General features: G+C 48.0%; 7 protein-coding genes across 7 annotated transcripts; 2 read left to right on the top strand and 5 right to left on the bottom strand.

Moving 5' to 3' along the window:
- Positions 1-704: 704 nt before the first annotated feature.
- ABOM_001834 (uncharacterized protein) lies at positions 705-3,011 on the top strand (the record flags this gene model as incomplete). Its single annotated transcript, XM_022528964.1, has 3 exons — positions 705-1,127; positions 1,199-1,857; positions 1,913-3,011. 3 exons carry the CDS (start codon positions 705-707, stop codon positions 3,009-3,011), a joined length of 2,181 nt encoding a protein of 726 aa, XP_022393387.1.
- A 341-nt stretch (positions 3,012-3,352) lies between these two features.
- Positions 3,353-5,312, bottom strand: ABOM_001833 (uncharacterized protein; the record flags this gene model as incomplete). The annotated part of the gene is made up of 3 exons (XM_022528963.1): positions 3,353-3,969; positions 4,037-4,176; positions 4,243-5,312. 3 exons carry the CDS (start codon positions 5,310-5,312, stop codon positions 3,353-3,355), a joined length of 1,827 nt encoding a protein of 608 aa, XP_022393384.1.
- Positions 5,313-6,135: 823 nt separating this feature from the next.
- On the top strand, positions 6,136-8,190 carry ABOM_001832 (cytochrome P450; the record flags this gene model as incomplete). Its single annotated transcript, XM_022528962.1, has 9 exons — positions 6,136-6,168; positions 6,260-6,342; positions 6,405-6,538; positions 6,610-6,655; positions 6,734-7,010; positions 7,084-7,266; positions 7,344-7,412; positions 7,487-7,718; positions 7,799-8,190. The coding sequence occupies 9 exons, from the start codon at positions 6,136-6,138 to the stop codon at positions 8,188-8,190; spliced, it is 1,449 nt and encodes a 482-aa protein (XP_022393385.1).
- A 1,137-nt stretch (positions 8,191-9,327) lies between these two features.
- On the bottom strand, positions 9,328-10,933 carry ABOM_001831 (putative MFS monocarboxylate transporter; the record flags this gene model as incomplete). The annotated part of the gene is made up of 5 exons (XM_022528961.1): positions 9,328-9,481; positions 9,569-9,666; positions 9,727-10,530; positions 10,606-10,822; positions 10,887-10,933. The coding sequence occupies 5 exons, from the start codon at positions 10,931-10,933 to the stop codon at positions 9,328-9,330; spliced, it is 1,320 nt and encodes a 439-aa protein (XP_022393441.1).
- A 499-nt stretch (positions 10,934-11,432) lies between these two features.
- ABOM_001830 (Zn(II)2Cys6 transcription factor domain-containing protein) lies at positions 11,433-12,899 on the bottom strand (the record flags this gene model as incomplete). Its single annotated transcript, XM_022528960.1, has 1 exon — positions 11,433-12,899. The coding sequence occupies one exon, from the start codon at positions 12,897-12,899 to the stop codon at positions 11,433-11,435; it is 1,467 nt and encodes a 488-aa protein (XP_022393442.1).
- Positions 12,900-16,571: 3,672 nt separating this feature from the next.
- On the bottom strand, positions 16,572-17,934 carry ABOM_001829 (metallophosphoesterase family protein; the record flags this gene model as incomplete). The annotated part of the gene is made up of 4 exons (XM_022528959.1): positions 16,572-16,833; positions 16,893-17,203; positions 17,261-17,727; positions 17,778-17,934. The coding sequence occupies 4 exons, from the start codon at positions 17,932-17,934 to the stop codon at positions 16,572-16,574; spliced, it is 1,197 nt and encodes a 398-aa protein (XP_022393470.1).
- A 2,488-nt stretch (positions 17,935-20,422) lies between these two features.
- Positions 20,423-21,760, bottom strand: ABOM_001828 (GIY-YIG nuclease family protein; the record flags this gene model as incomplete). Its single annotated transcript, XM_022528958.1, has 1 exon — positions 20,423-21,760. One exon carries the CDS (start codon positions 21,758-21,760, stop codon positions 20,423-20,425), a length of 1,338 nt encoding a protein of 445 aa, XP_022393469.1.
- Positions 21,761-24,973: the final 3,213 nt, after the last annotated feature.

Genomic DNA, 24,973 nt, shown 5'->3' with positions numbered 1-24,973 from the left:
TGTTCTTCTCTTCGAGATACTCACTCCTAAGAAACAGCTTCAAGTATAATTCTATACAGAAAATGAACTATATTATATAATAAAGACTCAGTACTATCTGAGGAAAGGCAGAGAAAGATGAATCAGCTCTGTAAATTTAATAAATTATATAGTTTTATCAGAGAGTATCAGCAAAAATACAAAAAAGGAGAATACAATATACCAATAATACTATAAAAGAGAGCTTTAGCTACCAATAAAAGATATAACAGAGCTATTGAAAATTGAAAAATATAAATAGTAAAAATATTCTGTTACCGTATCTAAGAGATATTTCTAATTTAAATTGAGATAGAGAATAATCTAACATAAATCTGAAGATAGATATTTTTTACAACTGCTGTTGCTTATGTCAGTTCGATCAAGGAATAACAAGGGTTTTGGCAAACTGAAGGAGTCTGTTATAGGACGCAAGTCATTTTTGGGAATCTTATTTTTGCGTTTTTAAGTGAGTATTCCTTTTAGATATTTCGAAGGCTTCAAATGTTGCGTGAGGTGGTAGGTACATAAATACTACTCCGTACATGCCACCGAGATTCTTGTTCCGCCTCCCTGATCGGGTTAGTGGTTAGTGGGAATCAGGAATCGCGTCTTTCAGGGAATACGGACTCGTGCCCATCTCGTTGCTGTGCCAAAGAGGTATTTCATCCACAGAACTGCCCCCGATGGATCCAATTCAGCCCAATGGTCATCAAGCTCGCCGCAAACGCCAGAACCCGGTATCGTGTCGTTTGTGCCGGCTGAAGAAGCTCAAGTGTAACCGCCAACGACCTTGTTCCAACTGCTCCGCCCGTGGCGTCGGCTGTGAATATTTTGCACGAAACCCTGGTTCCACATCCACGGACTGCACGGACCGAAGAGAAGCTGTACCCGCAGCAGCTGAAAGCGCGGGGTTACAAGCTCGCCTGGAAAGGCTTGAGGAGGCGGTGTTTGGCAAGCAGGATGACAGACCCTCTGTGCCTACTGCAATGGTACCATCAACTCGTGGCGCATTGACTACCACGGTTATACCAGGGTTCGCTTTCAACGAGGAGCATGAAGTGACATCTAGATGGCTTGAAGGCATCGGCACGCTTGAGAACCCGATTGTAAGATTATCTACAACTGTTAAGACAGTCAATGCCTACTGCGCTGACCCTGCATCTAATCCGGCCGCCAGTTTAGAGCGTATGTAGTCAACATACCATTCAAAGTTGGACCTATAAGCCAGCTACTTGAGAATGTGTCAGCGACGCGGAATGAGGCAGCACCTTGGCCACCCAGTGTTCAGCTGCCTACCAAAGATGAGGCCATGACACTGTCCCAATACTTTCTGGACAATGTCCAGTACCTCCATCCCGTCTTCCAGCCTCATTCCCTGCAGCATGTGATAGACGCTGTGTATATGCACCCGGATACACCGGTTCAAAGCAAAGTGGCAGATGTCGCGCTGCTGCTCAGCATACTTGCTAGTGCCAGCCATCTATGGAGACCACAGAGAAGCAAATGCCTGGTCTTCTTATCTGCGACAGAAGCTGCATCCATGTCCTTGATCTGGAGCAATGCAGCGCTGGATATTCTGGAGTACTCGAAGCGAACTACTGCTGCCTCGATTGAAGTTCTCCAGGCCACGATCGTTATCTCCTACGTTATCTACAATTCCCAAGGGTTCTCCCCCATGTTCCGTTCACTTCATAGCAACATGATTATGATGGCCCGAGATCTTTCTTTACACAAGACTGATAGTCCCCGAAGAAAAGGAGAGACAGATCCACCGCCAAGTCAGATTGAAGCTGACGTAAAGAGAAGGTTATGGTGGCACATTGCTGCCACAGACTGGTAAGGTGCAGTCGTTACTGATCAGCTTTTCTGCTAATGCTAAAGCGCGAGAAAGGTTACTGGCATTCACCCCCGGCCCACAGGAGGGCACCTATTCAATTCAGCTATCACAGATGCATGTGGATCAGCCGCATTATCCCGAGAGCTGTGATCATGATGCTGGGAATGTTTCACTACTATCTACCTCCTACTTCCTTCAGCGTGTTCGGCTAGCAGAAATCTGTCGTGCGGTGGTTGACTCCTTGTCCCCCTTTAAAATGATCGAGAATGCGAACTACGAGCAGATTATCTTCTTGGACGGCAAATTCGAGGACTTGATCAGAAGCCTGCCGGCCTTTTTTCGGCTAGACCAGGGGAGCGAACTCTTGTATACCGCGCCCCAGCTTACCCTCCAGCGCTATCTGATCCACCTTGGGATCTATACCAGACGCAGCAGACTTCACCAGCATTTCGTGGTAGCGGGGTTCACCGATCCCAAATATACGTTTTCCAGAAATGCTTGCCTAAACTCCTCCCGCGCGGTTCTGCAGATCTGCTACAAGCTGGAGGAAAAGAAGGATGACCTCGAGTTGATCCCCGCCAGGCTGGCAACCGTGGTGCACCACGTCTTCATGGCCACTGTTGTGCTGGTGATGGACCTCTGCTCCAACAAAGTGGAAGGTTTCGAGGAACAGCGGCAAGCCGAAGTCACCCGAGCATGCAGGATGCTCGACAGCTTGAAACAAGACTCCGCCATGGCCGCGAAACTGGCCCACCTCCTCATGGAAATCCTGCAGAAACACAAAGAAAGGCTACAACAAAGCCAGTCCTCGACTGTGCCTCTCACGGTGGTGGTACCACCTACTGACAGCAGAATCAGTCAAGTATCCCCGGATCCGTCAAGCGACTTCCATAGGTCTTTGTCTAACACTATCGGCCAATATACATCAGCAACTACTGCCAGTGGTGGCGGCCAACAGCCAGCAGCCCGAACGGAACACCACCACCAACAACAACAACAACAACTATATGTCGAGGACTGGGAATTTGATGCCATGATGCAGCAATACATCGATTTGGGCCAAAACATAGATGGGCCTTCTTGGGGTTCTCTTTTCGATGATCTGGATTCTCACCATATGACGGATGCCGGGGGCACTGTTTTTTATGGCTAATTGGGAAGGCTCTTGTTTGCAAAGGGGGGCCTGGTTGCTAAAGCAAAGAGGAGACAATCCCAGTGGATGGCTTGTAGTCATCGTGTTCCAAGTTCGGTGGTACACTGGTAAGAACTGAGTATTGCTCTATTGTTGCATTTTTTTCACTGTCTTCACTTGGTCTGTTCAGATCAACTGAAAATATCTTTGGTTCTTTGAGTCTGGAACCTCCAAACCATAAAAAGAGCAAAGGCTCTAAATAAGATGGCTTTAGATCATAGCACAAACGTGCTCTCTATATATAATTTCACTATGTACAGGTTCCCCACGCATAACTAATGGTTCCTGCTTCTGGGACCATATCAGTGAATCCTTTCCAATGGGGCCGAAATCGGCAGCGTGTCCTTTGCCGTCGAAACCAATTCTGCAATCCGGCCCTTGGTCTCCGTGAAAGCATGCTGCCAGGCAAACATGTGCAATGAATCGCCTGCAGTACCCATCGCGTCTGCTTCTTGGTCGGAAATGCTCCACTGCTCTGCTAACCCAGGGAAGACCCGTTCCATCTGCGCTGCAACCTCGTCCCGCTCATCGGCAACGTTAATACTATTTTTGGAACTGTTCAGATCAAACGTATAGTGCCTGTGTCTCGCAAAAAAGGACAGTGTTAGTCGATCGTGATCATGAACCAAAAATTTGGCAATGTGCGCGTCGTTGTCGTCGCAGTCGTGTTCCTCATGTCGCTGGCGAGTGCTTGAGGCCGTCATGTAATCATCATAGGAGCCCTCTATGCTGTTTCCCATGATGATGACGTGCGGAAGGTGTTGATCTTCATGCTGCTGGAGCCACTCCTTGCTGATCCTCTCAATTTTCCATGTCACTTTCTGCTTGAGGGGTAGGCGCTGTGGTGGGAATCCATCTCGGTCCGTTGCATTCGTGCTTTTGAGCCTGAGCGTGGCGAAGAAAAAGTTGGAGTGGTAACCTGAAAGTCATCAGCTTTCTTCTTGATTCCCTTTACTTCTTGGATCAACTTTGCTGGAAATTTTTACCGCTATCACAGAAATGCCGATCAACCAGAATTAAAGGATCGCCGTCTTTCCCCCATAGCTCTCTCATGGCCAAATAACCGACATATGTCGGGATGCAGGTTAGGTTGGTTGAAGAGGTCCGGATGGTACGCATCATCAAACTATAAGGATATTAGTTTCTTTAGCCTTTCCTGCCATGCAATGGGGCTTTGTATCGGGAGGCTTACCTATCAATTCCAGGTGAGGCTGATGATGCCTTTGCAATATCATACAGCCATGCACAACTCAATTTCGATACCCAGCTCTGCAAGAGCCCAAACTCCAGCTCGATTCGGCGAGTGGCTTTGGAATACTTGTAGTGGAAGAGACTATAGTCCCACACATCGCGCACCATTTCGTCACCTGCCTGGGTCGCTGCTTCAGGGTCGATGCGCGCCCCCACGACGTGCTGGAACCGACGAAAGCCCTTGTACTTGGAAAGAACAAAACAGTAGGTGATGAATCGGACCATCGTCCATGCGTCTAGTGGATTCCATTCAATCCCATCCACTCCGTCGTTGGACGATGCTGTGGATGCACATGACGGTGGGACCCTTTCCGCTGTTGGTCTGACGTCGGTATCATCCACAATCACTATGTCCATGTCTTCGTGGTGAGCAATAGAGCTGTTCAGTACTGCTGGATCATTGCAAATTTGCCACAAGGCATTCTCCTGGCACTTAGTGACCAGCTGCTCCTGCTGCCCCTCCTCGATCAAATCCCAGCCGTTTAGACAGCCTTTGTGAGTCCGTGGCTTTTTTACCTGGGATATTGGATAGATAGCCGTAATGGAACTCAAGATTTCCTGTTCATCCCATCCCAAGTGGCGGAGTAACCCGTCTGGACTATCCTTCTTGGGACCAATGCCCAGTTTCTCCGGGTGAATGCGCTCGATCGTGAGCTTGGCCAGCATCTCCCGTGCTCCATCACGCACGTCGGTGAGCCGTTCGATGTATTTATCGAGCCAGGACGCTTCTTTGTCACTGCTGCTCAAGGCCCAGTACCTATGCTTCTTGGTCAAGTCGAGGAGCATTCCAGCTCGCAGCTGGCAGGAGGTGTCACCGACATGAGCGTCAAACGCGGTGAACCCAGCGTTATCAACATATGCATCCTCGGCAAATATTAGACGGCGATAAAGCGTCAAGGCGTCGATGGCGTCGGAGGATGCGCGAACTATGTCCGTGTACATTGTCCCATAACAATTTCGCGGGCGAAGGCCTTTGGGTGCCGCTGTTGCAGGAAAGAGAAAACATGCCATTTTCTTTTAATAGAGAAGTTGTGCTTCGAAGAATTTTCGTAATAAATTTACTTTGAGCGGATTGCTTCAGATGAGTTGCTTTGACTGATTCTATATGGAACCTAGTGCTGGACCTCCTGCCTCGATATATAGACAGAAGCATCAACCGGACTCCCTTCATTTTATTCCTTTTTCACCAGATCTATTGGAGTAATCGGATACTACATCTGGAGATAATTGTGCCTGTACTGGGTCAGCGACGGACCGACCCATCATCCCCGCCATTGCCACCAACTGATCCCCACTAAACAAGGCACGGACGGTGTAACTATCAAGACCGACAAGATCACCGAGGTCAACCGAGTATACCAGTTTAGTGGATAACAACTGCGCGCGGAATTCTTCGGAATTTTTCGGTGGTGTGTGCACACTCCGAATTCACTCGCGGTGAGGGAGCCATCAAAATCTACCCCAACGTGTAGAATTCCATATGAAACTCGGAAAACATTGTTCTCGAGTGGAGTCATGTAGAGATGTGATACTCAGCTCTAAGGTCTTTACGCGCGTCTTCTTGATGGCGAATTCCCATAGTATCGTACTGCTGTATATGCGGGAAAACTCGGAGATTAGGGCAGCGTGAGTATGCTCCGATGGGGAGTATGAAAATATTCTTTGAGAAAATCTCTCTCTCTCTCTTTGGTAGTAAAATCAGCCCAATAAAAGAGACCCGGAATTCCGCGGTATATATCGAGTCTTTGAACTCACTTGGGTTATACACGCTTACAGCGCCCCCCTTCGTGAAAAAACTTTTCCTTGCAGAAATTTCCTTCATTAGCTCCAGACAATGGGTTCTATGTTCAGCGCGACGGTTTTTGTTGTATTGCTCGCTATTTACACAAGATATTGTAGAAATGCAAGTGGTTCGAACTGCTCCTCAAGAAAGCGGGCACTGACTCGCGCCAATACAGATCAGCAATGACTTCAAAGACAGTCAAGGTCTCAAAATCAAGCAACTGAAGAAGGATACTCGGTATCGACGGTTCTCGCATGGGTAGGTAATTAAACGCAGAAAAGACGATTTGAGATTCGACATTAAGGAAGAACCTCATGCAGTCATCAACTGTCCCAGGAAGGCCGCAAACTCGCGGGCGAAGAGCCATACTTAATCCAGAATGGATGGTGGACTCGCGAGCTGGTAATTACACACCCGGATCACTTGCGAGAGTTCTATCGAAAGGATGCCAAAGGTATTTCTTGCTTCCCACTCGAACAATCCTCTTGTATGTAAATATCCATCCTAATCTGCTATTTTTCCCAGATCACAAGAAGCCAATCAACATGAATCTCGGCGATTATTTTGGACGGTGAATATAGCCACCCCCAGTCTTGAAAACCTCTTTATTTGTGGGCAATGGCAGCTGACAACTATCCATCTTCAAAAGACTTCTTGGTCAATGCCTGGGTCTTCAAGGAGGGCAACAATGGGCCGTGATGCGCGCTCACTTCGAGCCCGAATTCTCCCATCTGGCAAGCGTGAACATGGCAGATATATTCGCGATGGAGATCGAGAGGTGGGCCCTTGGGCTGTCAAAGGGCCGTGATCTTCATCAACAAGAGGCCACCCTGGGATCATTTCATCGGAATCCCACTGACGCTTGTCGGTATCTGCCTTTTCGCTTGACGGGGTTGACAGTATATGGAGACGCGCTCGACGCGGAGGTGGGTATATTCCCTACCTAGGATAGAACCAAAAGGATGGACGTTGTTGCAGCTGACTGACTCGCACTACTAGACATACCAAGATCTTGTGCATTTGAATGATCTCCATGAACAGGTGATGCTTGATGCTTTCTTCGGCAGACTCACCGTCTCGAAAATCTTTAATATCCTTCCCACGCAGTCGAGACGTCGTCTGGACACATTCAAAGCGACGTGGGAAAAGCTGAATCTCGATATTATTGCGAAAGCAAGAACGGTATGGGAGAGACGGAGCCCTGGTAGTTGTTGTCATGAAGAGAGAGAGAGAATGTGTAGCTCACATCGAGCATATAGAAGAAGCTTCACTGCCCGGCTGAGCGTATTTACAAAGGTGTTGAGTCTGGAAAGATGTCAAAATTTGAGGTTCGTTTTTCTAGCAACACCCCCACCTTTTCTTTCGGGTATGTGTGGCTGAACCAAAAATGAATACACCGCAGTTCCTAGAAACGATGAACGAGTTGTTATTTACAAACATCGATGTGACCTCGACTGTTATTGCATGTCTCCTCATCAACATCGCGGCCAATCAATCGTTCCAGTCATCCCTGAGAGAGGAAATCACCGCAAAGCAAAGCCAACCATCCTATAATCTAAGCGATTATGTGTTGGAGAAGGATACCCTTCTTCATTATGCCGCAATGGAATCTGTTCGCATGAGTCCGGCGCTATGTAAGTTCAACGCCCCTAAATCGCTTTTATTCGTGGCAAGCAATTCCTTTCCACTAACAAACAAACCTCTGGGACGAAAGGGTTTTCCCTGCCCGAAAAGACAGCAGCCGAAAAGATCATTGGAGGCTATCGAATCCCCGCCCAGACGCCCGCGGTCATCGACTGGAAACGCCTCAACACCACGCCGGCCATCTGGGGCTCCGATGGGGAACGCTTTCGCCCCGAGCGTTTCGCCGACGTCTCGCCCATGGCATATCGATACGGCTTGCTGCGCTTCGGGATCGGCCGCGGGCGGTGTCTCGGGAAGAACATTGCTGACATGATGCTCAAGATGGTGACCGTGGCCATCGTGCAGCGGTATTTCATGACTCCTGCTGGTAAAGAGAAAGGCACCAGACAGGACCGGTTCACGGTGACATCGGAGGGGGAGATTGAGTTTACTCCGATTCGCTCTCCAACTGCGTGTGCATGATTGATGTTCTAGTTGCTTTGTTGAGCAGAATAGATTTCATGGATGTAAATCATCAGTAATTCCGGGATGTCCTTGATGTCTAGAAGATACAGCTACTCCCTGCATGGGAAGTTCGGTGGCTAGGAATCTAGTATATGCTGATTTCGTGGCTGGTCACCGAAGAAGTGGATAGAGACTGGCATATCTACCTAGCTGGACTCAAAGTTTGCCATGAGTTCTTCAGCTCACGTAGCTTTTGTTGACACGAAAGGAGTGGTAGCTACAGGAGAAAGTATGAGGCTAAAGTATTGCTTGAATTATTACTATCTAGGCTATGTGGTTGGAGGTGACTAAGGGGAAGTAAACGTTGTGTATAGTAACTTAATGTGGTCTGCTCATGTAGGCATGCCTACTAGGAGTAGGTGCTCTAACAGTTTTCTATGCCGGTATTTTAAATACCTATCCCGATAGCTCCATATCACTCCATGACAATACTATTACAAGCTTGCTGCCTGTTGCTTCCTTTGTGTCTCTAATGGTCAAAACATAGTCTATAATCGGATATGGGAGAACACGGAAAAACACGGAAGAACGGGCCACAGCAGGCCGGCCCGATATTGATCTTCTCAGATCAAACAGGAAGACTAACCTCATACAACTGGGAGGGGGGGGGGTGGCGATATTTAGTATGACGTGATATAATTGACCTCATTCCGCTTCAGACAAACCTTCCAATATCGATACTGCTTGGTATACCAGTCCAAGATGATGCTGGGAGATACATAATTAGTGGGTTCAGGTTACTTTGATATCATTCTAACATACTAACCTGAGCCCCACATTAAGTTTACGCCCGGTCATTTTCAAGACAACCAAGTACACATGATTAAGCATGAAACGGAAAACTGGAGCCATTGATTTACTGGATCTGGTTGTGATCGTCTCCTTGAATATTCTATACGTTTAAGGGAAGAAAGAAAAACAAGATGAGAAAACAAAAGGAAGAATGGGAGAGAAAGAGAGGGGGCCGGCTGAACAGTCTCTTTCCAGGGTCATTAGACTTTTTGGCCCTAAAGAAAAGGCGGCAGAAAGGCAACTAAAACAGTTTGGAAGCATTTGAGTTCTGAGCTGGACTGGTGTGAGGGGAGCGAAGAAAAATCATTGCCGTGCAAATACTCTCCTCTCCATCTTGAACCGTGCCACAAAGATGAGAATGCCGCCCACAACAAGGGATGCCCCGGCATACATTGACAAGGCAAGATATCCGTAAGATTCGACCAGCTGGCCACTAATGGGGGTACCAAACAAAGCTCTGTGATTTTAGAAATGGGTGTAATTTAGCAATAGGACTGTTGAAAGAAGGAATTACAGGTAGAAGAGGAGAAGCAGCGAAACTCACGTCAAAGCAACTGATCCCATGAGAAGTCCTACTGCTGTACCATGGAGCTCGTGTGGTGCCAGGTGAGCTGCACAAGCGGATTGCAGACTCATAATAGCCTGCGAGTTAGGATTAGCAAAATTCGAAGCGTTGTGGTTTGGGGGAGAGGGGATGCGTACACCGGACGTAAGTCCATATGCTAGACACCATACAACAAGCCCCCCGGAGCTCTTTGCTGCGGTCCAGCAAAGCGCAGTGGCTCCAGATAGCAGAGCTGCTGTACCACAGAGATTGAAATGCCCATAGCGATCTGCCAAAATCCCCGGGAGAATTCTGCCAAAGAGGGATGCCGCATTGACAATAGAAACTAAGTAAAACGCGAAACTGGTGGAATGGCCCAGGCTCTGCGCGTAGGAGGTTGCATAGAAGAATGGACTGAACATACCCAGGTAGGAAATGGAAAGCCCCGAGCAGAGCACCATGAAGGTGGTGTTTTTAAGAAGCGAAACGAGACCCTGTTTGTGTGCATTGGCTTCCTCTTGTAGGACCTCGTGAGTTCCATCTACCTCGTGTCTTTTATTCCTTTCCTCTTCGTCAGTCAACATATGATGATGGTGATCATCATCGGCTTTCTTCGCTGGTGGGGTGACGGTCAAGACCGCGAGAACGAGGAGTGGGAGCATAATAAACCCGACGATGCGAATCGTCCAGCCAAAGGTCACACCATCCTTATTAAGGAGCTCATTCAGCACAATCGGCCAGACCACACCCCCGGCGGACGATCCTCCTACTGTCACCCCCATGGCTAGCCCTTTGTTCTTGTGAAAATACCGAGAGACCGTCGCGATCGCCGGACAGAAGAGACAAGACATACTGGTGCCCAGAAGCACGGCCTGCGCAAGAAAGAATTGATAATACTGCTGACAAAGTGAAGTCATGAAGACGGCCACAAGCATTGCCAGGCCGCCGAATATGAGAAGTACCTAGAGTCCATCTCCTTTAGCCGTCGTCTGTTTTATCTGTTTTCGGAGGATAAATGCGTAGGTGGTTTTACATACTGTCGGTCCAACACGATCAACCAAAACACCAGCGATAGGAGCACCAGAAAAGAGCGCAAAAGTAGAGAAGGAACCGATCCATGAGATGTCGAAGCTAGAGTGGCTACTCAGTTGATGTGATTCATAGTAGTCCTGGAAAACACCAAAGGCATTGATAAATCCAACACTGCAAAAGAAAGTGAAGAAGGCGCCTATTACCGTCAGCCATGCTCGGAATCTATTGTTTTGTCAGTACGCATCTTTGTGGGAATAATAACTAGAAGAAACGGTATGCGACTGACGTGTGTTCAGAGCCGCTGGAAGCCGTAGGAGTTTGAATTTGGCCCATATTCAGAGGGTTTATCGATTACTTTACACTCTGCATGACAATGATCAGAAAAGCATGAGCCGATAAGCCTTTTTAATAAATGACCTTCTCACTGTATATGAACAAATCTTTCGGTTATGGGTATGGTATCAATTACAAGGTCCATGGAGGTCACCCGGAGATTTTATGGAAAGTCCGCGGAGCATAGTGGGAACTTACTACGTGTGCCCCGAGAATCCATGGAGCTTCGAATACGAAGATCATCAAGTCTCCACATGTGCAGATTCTTTCCAACCTGGTAAAGTTTCCATAGTACTCCGTACATAGGGCAGCTGGCAGCTTGATTACGCGCTGCACTAAGGTCATTGGAACCATAGAGAGGTCGGAAAAGCGTGCTTCAATCATGCCATCGACCAAAGCGATTTCGAGTATCATTGTAAGACAAGTACCTCATAAACAACAATGCTGCTATTTTACTACTAAAGTAGAGGCCTGCAGTTTATCTGGTAGGATATCTCTTCTATAAGCCCATCCTTTCACGAAGCAATACCTTAAGATAATGGCCATACTGTAGTACGCTCCTCAACTCTCTCTGGCTGCCAATCCTCAATGTGCGAGATATATCTTCCTTCAAACCTGCCCTGACCATTTCTATTTGTCGAGTCAGCCCGCCTAGATGGGATTTCAGATCCGCTCCGAGCGGCTGCTGCTGCTGTGCCTCTTCTAATGAATTGTTTTCTTTCTCAAAAGGTGAGGTCTCAGGGTCATGCAGATTAGCGAATGAAACGATATCCTCCACGGCCTGAAACTCGTCCAGAAGCATTTGCACGGTTATATAAACTCTACTGCAAGCTTCAAAAGTACTAGTCGGTGCTAAGAGCTCCCCTGGTTGTAGTAGCTCTGCTTCCCCTAGGTCGTGAGATGGTGCATGGCGAGAGGAGGCGACAGATTCCGGTAATCGTTTGAGGACATTGTGGATCTGGCTGAATACGATTGTGTATAGTTTCGCGAGAGACGCGTAACCGGTCAACATTAGCAGATTGGTTGCCAAGTCCGGCATCTTTGTGAAAATTGACTTGGAATCGAGAACTTCTGACGGTGCTTGTTGACCTCGAGGTACGCTAAAGAGATCCATGCTTTCCGGACACACGGGGTATGTCGACGTGGAGAAAGAAGAGGTGGGTCGGAGTTGTTGTTGTCTGTCTTGGACCGACAACTTTGGCTGCCACAAGTGTCGTAGTTCAGCTGCAAGTCTTCGCGTCAACCCCAAAACTGGGCCAACGGGATACTTGTCGGAGGCTTCTTCGGCACCACCGAGGCTCGGAAGGCGTGAGTCGCCTTTAAGTAAAACGGTTTGCTCATGAATTTCAGTCACGAGCACAGAGGCATCCAGGAATTGAGAAGAGTTACTCCCTTCATCGGTGGAGGAGTCTTGAGGCTCGGAGGATCCTCGCACCCAAAGTGGTGACCTGTAGGTGCTCTCGGCTGTTAAAGGCAAGGCGGACATGTCAAATTGATTTGCGAGCAGATGCTGTTGAAAGAATTTCTCCTCGTCCTTGGAGAAAGAGCTGATATGAGTATGGAGAATATGATCGTCCACGGGCGGTAACTCCACCCCATATATGTGTTCTCCAGAGGGGCTCAAGGTTGTGAGGTCCATGGAGGAGCCGGGGAGTAGTTCGGATGGTATCAAAGCACGTCCAGTCCCCGCCGGTTGCTGCGGGTCACCTGGTATCTCGAACCTCTGCGATGGTGTGTTGTTCCTGGTACATTCTTTGTTTGATCGCCGTGTGCTACTGTTACCCTTGCGCGTTTGCGCGCGGCGACTAAACACGCATTCTAATCTCGCCCGAATACATCGCTCACATTGCTGGCCCGCGGTCCGTGATTGTTCTGGTGTGGAGATGACGCAGGCTAATTTTTTCGCCCGGCAACGATCGCAAGAGGCTCTGAATGACTCTTGTGTGTGAGGAAGTTGGCATGCCATGATTGTGGGCAGGATCTGCTAATCTCTGGGCCGTCCTACACTGCTCGCCAGCCATGGTGGGCTTATGTATCGATTCCCTTGAGGCTCTTCAGTACCATCGGACAGGGATCTGATAACCCTAAGTGCCGCCAAGCCCAATCAGTTTGTCGCTCCCAGACAGGGTCCACGAGGCTCCAATTGGCTATGTGCCAGCGGCGTGGTCACCTTTTGGAGTGGGACACCGGGATATGTCATTGGGCAGTCTTCTTAAGCGTGCCTCTGTTGTTGGATCTTTTATCTCTTTGGCTGCTCTGAAATCCTCGGTCGTGCTGGCGGAGACCATTTGCATCGGTTTAGCCGACCGCGCGATACTTCAATCTGTCGTAGGTGGGTTACATTCACTGAGCATAAGAAGGCCAAACGTATCGATTTTACTGTAAACTAACAGGAAGGCTACGGGATGGCAACAACACATTATGATATTACTGAGTCAACCGTATGCCATTTGTCCAGCTATATACGGTATATATGCTAATGACTGTCTAGGTCGTTACTTGATTGTTTCGTGACAACGAGGATATTATCAACTGCTCGGAACCAATGAGCCCACCTAAATCACCCCCCCCCCCCCCCCCCCCGCAAGCTCAACGCTTCACACAAATACGACAAACCGCGGTTCCCCTCAAGTCCTAAATGCCAGGCACCTGGTGAAGGGGTACGTGGGCGAGTGAGCGTGGGCCGTGGCCGGAATCAGTGGGCCGGCGACACATTTCCAGCGTCATCAGGAAGCTCGGGTCTAAAACTAGAAATTCACAGTAGGAACTGCCGGAATATCCTGGGTCGCCCAAGACATCAGATGCCCCTTACCCCTCTCCTCCGTGTTATTGCAGGGTTGTGTAGTTTGGCTGAGCTAAGCGCTGCGCTACCTAATAAGGAACTGGAATTAGTGTACAAATTAGTACTTTTGTTCTACCAATCATTCATTAAGACGACTATTGACTGCTCGCCCTTCTCGTCCACCTTTCCATTCTGTCCAAATGATCCATCCCATCGCCACTGTGGATAATTCACGCTTGCCCGGAAGCAATGCCATAAACCTGCTGCTGCTGTATCAAGCGGGGAGACGAGCCAGAATAATAGATCGGGAACGGACACCAGCTCTAGAGCCGACTCCGACACTGAACCTGGCGTCGATTCGGACAACGATACTTCGTCGGGCCGTGAGAACGACAATTATACAGATGACACCAGAACCTGATGATGCGAGTAGACGAGAGAGGTGGAAGCGGTGGTGGACCAACGCTCCCAGAAATCTCTATGGACGAGCTAATAAACGACCATATACTGCTGTAAGGGAAATGAACTATGGGTCCTCATTGGACTTGTAATAGACGGGCCCCATGGCGGCGCTGTGTGCTGCCAGGAAACAAGATTTGATTCTGTTTATCGGTAGTGCCTCTGATTGCGGTACGGGAAGAATGGCCGGAGACTGAAGGGTGTCAAGAAAGCCAGCTCATTGGAATCCCAGATATGCGAAAGGTCTTTTCTGTTTAATTTTAGGTCTAATGTTTCGGAAACGAGCACCGTGGCTGAAAATCCCTTCGATACGTAGAGGCTACCACGAATACAATAGGCTACATTTCAAAGTTATACAATTGAACACGAAACTGGTGGCAACACCCCTCTTTTTGTTTCCTAAACTCTACAGTGGAGATAGTACAGACCTAAGGAGATGGCCATCAAAGCAGAAAGTGGGCAGTCATGCGTTAGGAAGGCTGCAACCTCAGGACAAGCCTCACTTATCTGATATTGATTGGTATTCTAACTTGCTAATTCCAGCCTCCGAAGTCCCAAGAGAGAGATTGAGGAAGATTAATAGTGGACCAATAGCAGAACTGCGATGCCAGACACTTGTGTTAGGTGTTACATAGAAAGAGGCAGTGAATAGGAGCGAGCGGTAGCGTTGAGGAATAGCACTGTTATCAACATAATATATTGAGAACCGCTAGATAAAATAAGCCGCCAGTATAGAAAATATACAGTATCTGTCGGATTGTAGTTTTAAGTCTGTAACCATATTATAACAGTAACAACTATTATTAGATAAGCAATAGATCAATACTTGTTCATTGACCGCAGACTGTACCGTGGATGTCCAAGCCTCCGTAACGGGCTACGGGAGCGTCGGGGCTCTGATGGAGACCGTCCGGAACGCTGCTGGGGTAGAGAAATCGAGGGGTGCAGCTTCTTCGGCGTTGTGTAGTAGGTAGCTGGAAGCGTGCCTTTCCTTCTGCCTGGAAACTTGGCCGCGATCTCATTCTATGTATAACCTTTCTTCCTTAACTGCAGAAGGTATTACTTCTGTTCAGATAAAAGGGGACCAGCGGTCGCGGCAGAACGGTCCAGTTTCTGCTTATTTGTGCTAGTATTTGCACCAGGAATGGGTTTTGGAGGTGACGCTTTGATGGGTCCGTGGACGAGCGTAAGAAGTTGAATAACTTGACTATCGAACACACGAAAGGTGGACTTGCCGAAGCGGGTGGGAAAGTCTGTATGCCAAAGGTCGATGGAAAGAACCGTTCCATTCAAATTCCACGGGCCTCCAGTGACTGGGGGATGGTGACAACTCGAAACTGGGGTGGAGACAATATTTCTCTCAGTCTCAACAGAAGGGCTGGCTATCTTGGAAGGACGAGGGTTCCGGGTCTCTATATGAGAGCATACATAGTTCTTTCGTGGACCTTGAACGCTGCCTAAGGGCAGTTCCGTGGGATTGGTGGGAAAATCGCTACTGGCATCATGAGTAAAACTTGGCTGTTGGCTTGACTGTGGTAGAGGATTACAAGTCACACCGGCTGCCACCCAAGAAAAGGCAACATCCGACACGTGGAGAGTTTCTGCACAGATTGGCGTAATCTTATACAATCCGGATGAGCCAGTACCTGGGTATCGGGTTCGCAAGGGTTTTCTGACGCGGCCACACTTAACGCCTTCTCAACATCGTTCGGTGCCTCTCCAGGGCTAGGTGGCAGGGTCTATTGAGGCAACCCTCTCACAGTGGATCCGTTAAGGGCGTACGGACACACCTATACCATACGCTACGTCTTTATTGAGGACTACTACACAACCGCCAGGACAATGCCATGTACGATTAAGACATATACTCTTTTGCACATCTTCTTACCTCTAAACAAGTGACCATATCCCTAGGTTCATTGGGTTGTACTCTTGAATCTGTTCTTCCACAATGTCAATTTCCATTCATCCCCACCGGGATCATCCCTTCCCAACTTAACAAATACTCTGTCTCAGATTGACTGTCACTCCAACACCTCCTGCTAAGCCCAATTACACTATTCTACTGTGCGTACATGGCATATGTTTCCTACCCAGTGGCCATGTATATACAACGGCAGGAACAGCCACAATAGCTGTCAGGAACGCAAGAAATACACTGCTATCCGGTAACAAGTGCCCTGGCGTGGCTCTCGGAATGTGCACTGTATGCATCTGTCCCACTCGTCTATATGATGTAACCCACAAGTTACCGACACAGATGACTACAACAGCATGTGCAAGTTGCCCTTTTGGTAGGAGCTGTAGGAATACTCGACAAGATTATTCCACGAAGCCGTGGCAAGTAATGAGTTTGTTGTTGGTGTCCGGAAAGAGACTTGTCAATCTGCCCTTATTTCACGTATAAGTTGTCGTGACGGAGGGATACCAATCCTCTCCATAAGTAGAGTTAAGGTTGACTTTGCCAGAGACGGACCCATCTTCCAACCGAACCCATGTCAAGATCTGTTTTTCCAGAGTCGTCTCGTCCAACAGGATCTGTCGTGATCCCCGAGTCCACGACCCGTATCCTCCATACCCACTATGACGCCCGAAACACAGGTTCAACCCGTTACCAGTCAGATTCATACCGGGAAGCTTCGAGTCCCATTTAAAGCACCTTTTCATTTTCTTTTAGCATGGACGAACGGAGAAGGCAGAAAGCAGGCCGCCACTTACCAGTCATCACCATGATCATGGCCACTGAACGTCGCCAGGAGACCCTCCGTGTTCAGCATTGCCTCCATGAATGGAATGTCTTGACCGGCGTAGCTGAACACAGTTCCCGAAACCTCTCCCTGCCCGCTTGCCTCACCCTGTTGGTCTAAAGGATTATCGTCGTTGATGCCCGGCTCATAGTTCGCGTTGACCCCTTGCTTCTGAAAGGCAAGCATTGCGTTGACGGGAATGTGGTAAAATGCAATTGAAGGAATCACTCTGCCATACTTCTTTCTAAGCTCTGTGTTGGTTTGTATGAACCATTCAACCACCTAAGACTACCTAGTTAAAGGATATTAAGCCACAAGAGAATAAGGCGTATGACTAACCGACTCATCAACCCAACAAGGCTGCGGAACTTGACTCCCATTCTTTAGCTGCTGGTAATAGTTCCCACCACGGCTATCGAAGAACCACAGGATAAGGGCTGGGGTGTCTTTAGATGAGTCCGACGGGTAAACGGGCAGGTAATAGTTGGATACACCAGCAAGCGCTCCCGAGACCATACTTTTTGTCAGGCTATTGGAGTAGGTCTTCTCTCGCTCCAGGATAGCACTGCGGGACAGGTTATAATCGCTGTCATGGTTACCGTAGGTAGAAGCCCAGAGGAGCTGGCGATCCACGAGAGGCGCTACAAGCTCATCGATATAGTTGGTCGCATTGGACAAAAAAGTGTTCTCTCCGGTGATGAGATCGCCATTGAGAATGACCAACTGTGGGCTTTCGTTGTCGAGGACGGTGTTGATCACAACCTTGGTCTCAGCGTCTTGCGTTGGTCCCCAGGCGGTGGCCTCCGCTAAACCTAGTTAGCGGTGCTGTCGTATTGAAACCGAAGAATTAGCTCACCTTCGCCGTAGTGTAAGTCCTCAAAGATAGATAGCTGGAAAGTTCCATTCTTTGTGAACTGAAGGCGTTTCTCCGTGGCTGTTCTCCGGTTTGCCTGGGGGAGCGCAGAGGCACCTAGGGCTAAGCTCAGGGCTACCAGAACAATGCAACGAACCATGATTATTACTATAACATTTGCGCTTCGGATGTGAACCTCAGGGCTTGACCAGGAAACGTGGTAGTATTATATAGCTCAACTATCAGTTGCGTGGTTTGCAAACCGTCCGGTAAACATTCGCCTATGAAGCCCGCACACTGCCTGTGTTGGGGGAAATTGTATTGATACTGATTAAGCGAGTCCGCATTTGCGTCTCTGCGTTGAACACGTTGTGGCATTCCTTTCCATGACAGGCTATAGCAGACAAGCTGCAGTGGGGCCCTTAATTCCCGCCGTTCCTGCAGCGGAGATTCCAAGCGCCGCCACACAACCACATCATTGCCGATTGGGGCTATAGAAATATTCATCAAGAGACCAAACATTTCTAATGGCGATTTGATTGGCATATGAAAAGTTGAACTCCTAAGTGCTTCCGAATGTCTTCTATACGACGCAGCAGTCAAGGCAGGAAAGGTTAAGACCCACCGGAAGTCTCCATATAAAACGCGTCACCTCCGACCAAGCCTTTTTCTTTCTCTATCTACTATCTATTTCTTCATCAAATATCTCCTAGAATGCCTCTAATGGTGATAAGCCCAGATCGGATAAAAAATCCTGAATTAAACCCCTACCCTAGGGATATTCTATGTGGTCTATGCCATCCAGGGGTCTCTATAGCGAACATTGGGGAAATGCATTTAACATCTACATCAACTGTTTAGGTAGAATACAGCCGAGCAAAAAACGCCCCGAAATAAGTAGAACTAAAGTGTTGAGCAGTGACAGCCGATCATCTGTCTAGACAAGTGCTCGTTTTAATTAAAAAACGGAAAATTTCAGACGTAGTGCTGTAGACTGAATCAACTGGGCAGGAAGTGGAAAAAAGAAGCATACTAATACTACTCTAACCAGCAAGTCCAAAGGTGTATCTATTATGATCTGAGTAGTGTAACTGCTAGTGCTTTGAAGTAGCTTTTGCTCTGATATTAATATTGTAGTGCGTGGTTTTGACTCCCAACAACATAGCTGCTCTAGAAAAGCTGTCTCAAGATCCTGGAAGATCCTAGCTATTCGATCCGGGAACCTGACTTAGAATTTATGCATCGGAGCACAGCCAGTAGAAAGCAGACGAGGTAATTGAAAGGTATCCACTATATCCGATCCGGGATTCATGGGATTGATCGCTGTCTTCGGAGCCTTAATATACATACCTAAATGGAAACTCAGGAAAGCGCTGAAACAATTCAGTGTTGAATAATAGCAATGGCGAAGCTCTATCCGAGGGTCAGTTAGCAGACCTAACTTCCGGTCCATTAATTCTGCTACTTGTTTCCAGCCAGAACTCTATGCATTTCTCAATGTTCCTGACCGTGAGATTAGCTCTTCTCAATCTGCATCACAATTATCATCGTACCCACCACGTTTAGTTACTGCTGGTTCTTCGATCATATCATTTACCCCCCGCAAAGTCTTTCGCCAACACCAATGAAGCATGGTTCTGGGGTTATTCTAGCAAGAATGAGGTTTGCTCAGAGTGGTAGACAAGAAAGCAGAAGTTGAAGGATATTCCATGCCTTTTTTGTGCGGCGAATGGAGGTTACTCAAGTAGATTGAAGATAAAGGTCGAAAATGTTCCACGTGCTCGTGAGGACTTTCAGATATCTAGGCACCTGGCCATCCAGTTCGGGGATATCACCCGTCCCTGAGAGGAGTGGGGCTTCGGGGACGAAATGGGCTTTGGTGGGAGGAAATGGGCTTTGGTGGGAGGAAAGATCCCCAGCCTCCTCTGATCTGGGGCTTGGGGACAGGACGAGTTAACTCCAACTAGGCACGGGCTTTTGCAGGTTGCGGTGCGGCCGGATCCAGACCCTTGTTCGTATCGCGCAACACTAGCGAGTCAGAACCAGCGCTATGATGAGAGAGGTCACCATTAGCGTGCGAGACAAGGCTGTATTGTGGAGACAGTGCCTGACAGGGATTTGTTTCCTTCTCGCCGAGTTTTCCTTCTTGGTCTTAGACTGACGAGGTCTGCTGATCACAGCTCTCGCTGCCATTATGCTGCGTTTAGATGCATAAAAGTTATACACAAGCGGAAGTCTAAAGTGGTGGAATAATGAGCATCTACGCTCATTGCAACCAATTACACCCTCGCCAAAGCTTCATAACTACACTCATCTATGTCGGCTTCGCACACCAGGCTCGCCAGCTTTGACAAGATTGATTGCATCCGCATTACATACTCCCCCTGCAAGATGCCATGCCGTAACTGAACTACGCGTTATTCGTCCCCGGAACCAGAATAGGTTCTTCAGCGTTATACTATAGATGGGGCCCTGTTAGATAAAACCGGAACTTGAGCAGAAAAGGATTCCATTCATATACCACAGTCAGGCTTTAACGTGCAACAAAAATCAACAATGCATAAATCGAAGCAAGCAGCAAAGTTATAAACGATGCCAAATAGCCTAAAGATAGCGAGAGGGTGTCATCAGAGTCAAAGCAAAAGAAATCAACGAAGTGTCATGTTCTCAAGAATATCCGCCAATCCATTCTCATCCTCAATAGTTTTCTTCGGCGTGACCTTCACCGGCGAGGCAGGATATGCGCCGGGGACGTGAGGAAAGAGGACGCGGCCTTTGTGTGTCGACATACTCTCGACGGGGGTCCAGTATTCCTCCGGGTAAACGGAGGGCGATCCAGCCGGTATGATTAAACGCTCTCCCAAGACGGGCTTTCCGTTTCGTGAGCGTGCAATTGGGGTTGGGGTGGGAGGATCGATGTAATCATCATCGGGCATTCCAGATGCAGAGCTTGAAGGAGAAAGTCCAGGCACCGATTCTATATCGTCCTCGAGGTTGAGTTCCTCCAAAGCCACGATAGCATTGTTGACAACGGGCTTGCCTGGCGTATTTGGCATGGAATGTAATACTGGGTTCTCCCAGAATTGAACCCATTCTTGAGCCCATTTGTACCATCTGTCTGGATCTGAAGAGAAGCCAGGAGATGGAATACGCACATTAACTCGCTTCTCGGGGTCCTGGAAGCCCAATGAAAACCGGCACCAAACTTTAACACGTTGGTAAAGCTCATCGAGGTCAGCTTTGAACCATTCTGTGTGAGTGGTGTTGCACTGGCCACATTTATGTTTGTACCGATCCTGAGTCAGCTCGCACTGTATCACCCTTTCGAATAGGTCCGCGTTTGGACAATAGATGGACCGACGTTCCGTAACATTAGGATAGCACTTCTCATGTTCACGAGCCCTTCGTGAGAGATTGGAAGAGTACCCAAGCTTGCACATGCCTTTCGCATCTTCGCACTCAAAGATATATAGATGGTCTCTCTTCTCCTTGTTACTGTCCGTGGTGGATTTTGTACTTATCTTGCGGTCAGCCATCTGATCGAGTTTGTCCGCGACGTATTTGTCCATATTGGCAGATTTATATGGCGTGAATACCAACTTGGAACTCCCCTCGTCCTCCTTCGACTGTGCATTGAAATTTCTCGCCGGTGTTGCTGGACTAACAGCCGGACTATTTTGCATCTTAAGCTCAGAGTTCCACTGGCGAATGGCATCTTCTATGGCTCCAGCTATTCTTTTTTTTTGAATCCCGCAGATAGTAAGCTCAGCCAATTTCTTTAGCTTAGTTTCTCTCTCGTCATCATCAATCCCGGTTCTGTAGCTGTCTTGAAGCTCCTTGTGAAGTTTCTTAATCGCAGTGATCGAGGGTCTCGGGTTCGACCTGCAGCGATCTTTTCCATTTATCTTGTATGCGGCACACTGGCCAGTATATTCGCCGGGCAATAAATGATCAAATGGAATGAAATAGGTCTGTTTTGTCGCCATATCGACCTACCTTGGCTGAACATATGGAACTTTGTCCTGTAGACGATGGGGGCCTGGAGTCCACATTGCTTATTATATGGCGCTCAGTCCCTAAATTAGAAGCAGTCCCGGGGATCCGAGAGCAAGAACAAATTGCGCCCTGCAACCCCTGCGCCACCGTCTCTAACGAACCCCTCTCAATTTTGCGAAAGGATTGCTACCCCAGCTTGGGTGGAGCCTACGAGTCAGGTCTAGTTCCAAGAAAAATGACTAGCCCGGGGAACGAGCGAGCTGATCGGCGGCCCGTCCCAGCAGCGTAATGCGTACGAGTTCCTCCGTACTTTTGCTCTCAGGGGCTGGGATTCCCGGTCGAACCCATATTCAATTGGATGAGCAACATTTCGCGTGCGTCGGTTCCTGCAGCTCTGCTCTCAATGGTAACTACTACTAGTAGCGGACTATTTAAAACATGAGGCAGGTGCGCCAGCAGTGAGAATCTTACCTGTCTAACTACAGTGAGCCATATCCCCGCCACTCTCCTACTGCGCAGTACGGAGTTTGCCCAAAGTCTTTCCTGCTTCGCGCTGTCTCTCCTGTATCCCTGTCTCTGGAAGATGGAGTGTTTCTAGCCTCTCTCTTTACCTTGGCCTTTACTAGAATGGTACGGGTTCCCCGCCGGACCCGCCCCGAACCCGCCCCGAACCCGCGGATTTCCGGACTCGATCTCTGATCCTGGACACTCTTTCCGTGGCAGAATGGAGTTTTATATCATTTATTGTGTCGTGCTACTACTTCGCTTTGGACTTTACACAATTTGAGACAATCCAGCGATAAATTCTATATCTGCTATTCCAGGAGTTAGGGCAACTGTTAAGTAATAGCTAGGTGAAGAGCTAGACGAAAACTCCGTCTCCCGGTATTTCAACCTAGACCTAGCGCTAGTCCCACTCATATTTCACCAACAAGGCTATGAGAACCTGGAAAAATACACCCTGGTTTAAACACTCGGTCGTTTATCACGCAACTCTTCAAGCCACACCATGCTCTTTGCTTTCCCTGGGGCTATATTATCTACTGCACTGTCTATACTGCTGGGTCTGTCAAGTTATAGCCTCTTGCAATAGTTCAGCTGAACCGCTCTATACGGTATGAAATTGAGCAGAGTCTCTGTCAGAATTTGGAATAATATAATTTGCCGCCGATCTAACTAGCTGCAAACAATCCCTGCAAGTCGGCCTGTGCAGTGTTCAGCTCTTTCTCCAGCCTGGTTACTGCCCTAGCGCCTACCATCGTTACTGTAGTGAGAGTTGAATAGAACCTGCGAGGCAGAACACCATTCTTTTAGCAGGCGGTCTATCGATCGGCCACTAAAGCGTAGCTTTGAGATGCCACTTAAACCAATCAATTTTCCTGACTGCCTCCAGGAGCAGTAACTACTATCTGATACTGCTCGCTCCACTTCCAACTTGTGCACTGCTAGACTCCCCTGTTCCTTGATCACGACAATGTCAGTAACTATTTACTCCAAGGTGGTTGAGCTGGGCGGTTTGATCCCCAGAGTTGTGGACCCTGAACGCGAAGGTATATACTATGTACCCTGTTCCACTGATGTCTTCTGGTGACATGTCATCTAAGATGAGGATGTAGAGAGACTCATTCCCTGGGTTTTTGAACATTCGGATATTGTAGATGAGGATCGCATACTTAGTGGGCCAGACGAAAACTACAAATTCTACCAATTCTTTTATCACCTATATTCCTACCGATGCGAGCTACAAGAAAACGCCTTTGATAATATAAGGATCTCGAATATCTTCGTACCCAGCCAAACAATCACCTTGCCCACAAAGAGCTGGCGTATATCTGGCAGAGAGCAATCGAAATATCTTGTACATGACCGGTGCATAATATCCAGCTTGCTAATAGAGACTATCTATTGCAATCTCGATACTGTCAAGAAGCAGGATTCCCAGAATTGGGTACGTCCCTTATCTTCTTTTACACCTAGCGTTCCTAATCTCCCTAGGTTTACTACCCATGGACGCGACTTGAGATATACGATTGGCGGTAAACGATTGGCCACCAGAGCAGAGGGTGCCGCTATTGTTGGACCAAGAACTCAATATCTACCAATACTCTCTTTTACTGGGGTACTTATACAATAATATGTTTGAGTAGGAGTCTGCTGATACTACTTGGTGGTTTACAGGGCAGACTTGGAGAGACCTTTTGATAGAAACTTTCAGTGCGATGTTGGGACAGCTTACTAAAGATCTTAGTATCCTGGATACCGATTTCCAAGACCAGGAGGCTTTTATACCTGGCTTCTAAGGTCCTTATCTCCATATTGCTCGCGGGTTCTTTACGAAAGATCTCATCTCCAGAGTCTATGCACAAGGATATTTCGATCAGGAACCTATTAGTCTAAAGTTTACGCGGAGTTATAACTTATTCCTCAAAGAGGACTGGCTTGAAGCGACACGTGCACTAACCAGGTTGCTTCGATATCTGCTCAGTGGAACGGCGAGAGTTGGGGCTATACAAAATTATGTCAAGTAAAGACGCAGCCCCAATGTTCAAACTTTCGTTCGCACCAAGACCATTCTATCGATAGTCTGCACTCTTTTATTTTATCCAAGTTTAACTTAATTCACTAGGTCACTAAAAGAAGTCAGACCAAGTTGGTAATTTAAGCTCAGCGGATCTGAGCTTAGACTCGCGCTACGTATTCTCCATGAAATGTGCCTGATCTAGACGAAGTTATAGTCTTTGTAATGTCATGGCATGAATGGAACGGTCAACCATTCCACGGATATACGCAATACCTCATCTTGAGTAAATCTTCGTGATCGTTTGGTAGTGTGAACTCCGCTTATTACACGGATGTCATTGACAACCCCGAAGTAGATAATCGATACTTACGGAATACTTCAAATTGGATATCTCGGTGTCTTCCGGGTGATATACGGCCCGGCACCATGTGGACCATACCCGTACATATCGAAGTCTCTAATGCAGTGGCCAATCCAATGGCCTCGGTACTCATTTCGGCAGACGTTTTTCGGTGCCAAGATCGACTTGGCTTCAGTTGGTGCCTCCACGCCGACCCACATCAGCAAGGGGAGGCCACTATTTAATTGCCAATGGGCTTCCAAGAGCTAAACCGTGCCTGAGCACGGTTGGTAGCAGGTCAGGGGGTTCATATAGCCGTGACGTGACGGAATTGTGCCCAAA

The sequence above is a fragment of the Aspergillus bombycis genome (assembly GCF_001792695.1).
Source record: "Aspergillus bombycis strain NRRL26010 chromosome Unknown contig00007, whole genome shotgun sequence".
Classification (NCBI taxonomy): Eukaryota; Fungi; Ascomycota; class Eurotiomycetes; order Eurotiales; family Aspergillaceae; genus Aspergillus; species Aspergillus bombycis.
This window is presented reverse-complemented; position numbering and strand designations above follow the sequence as displayed.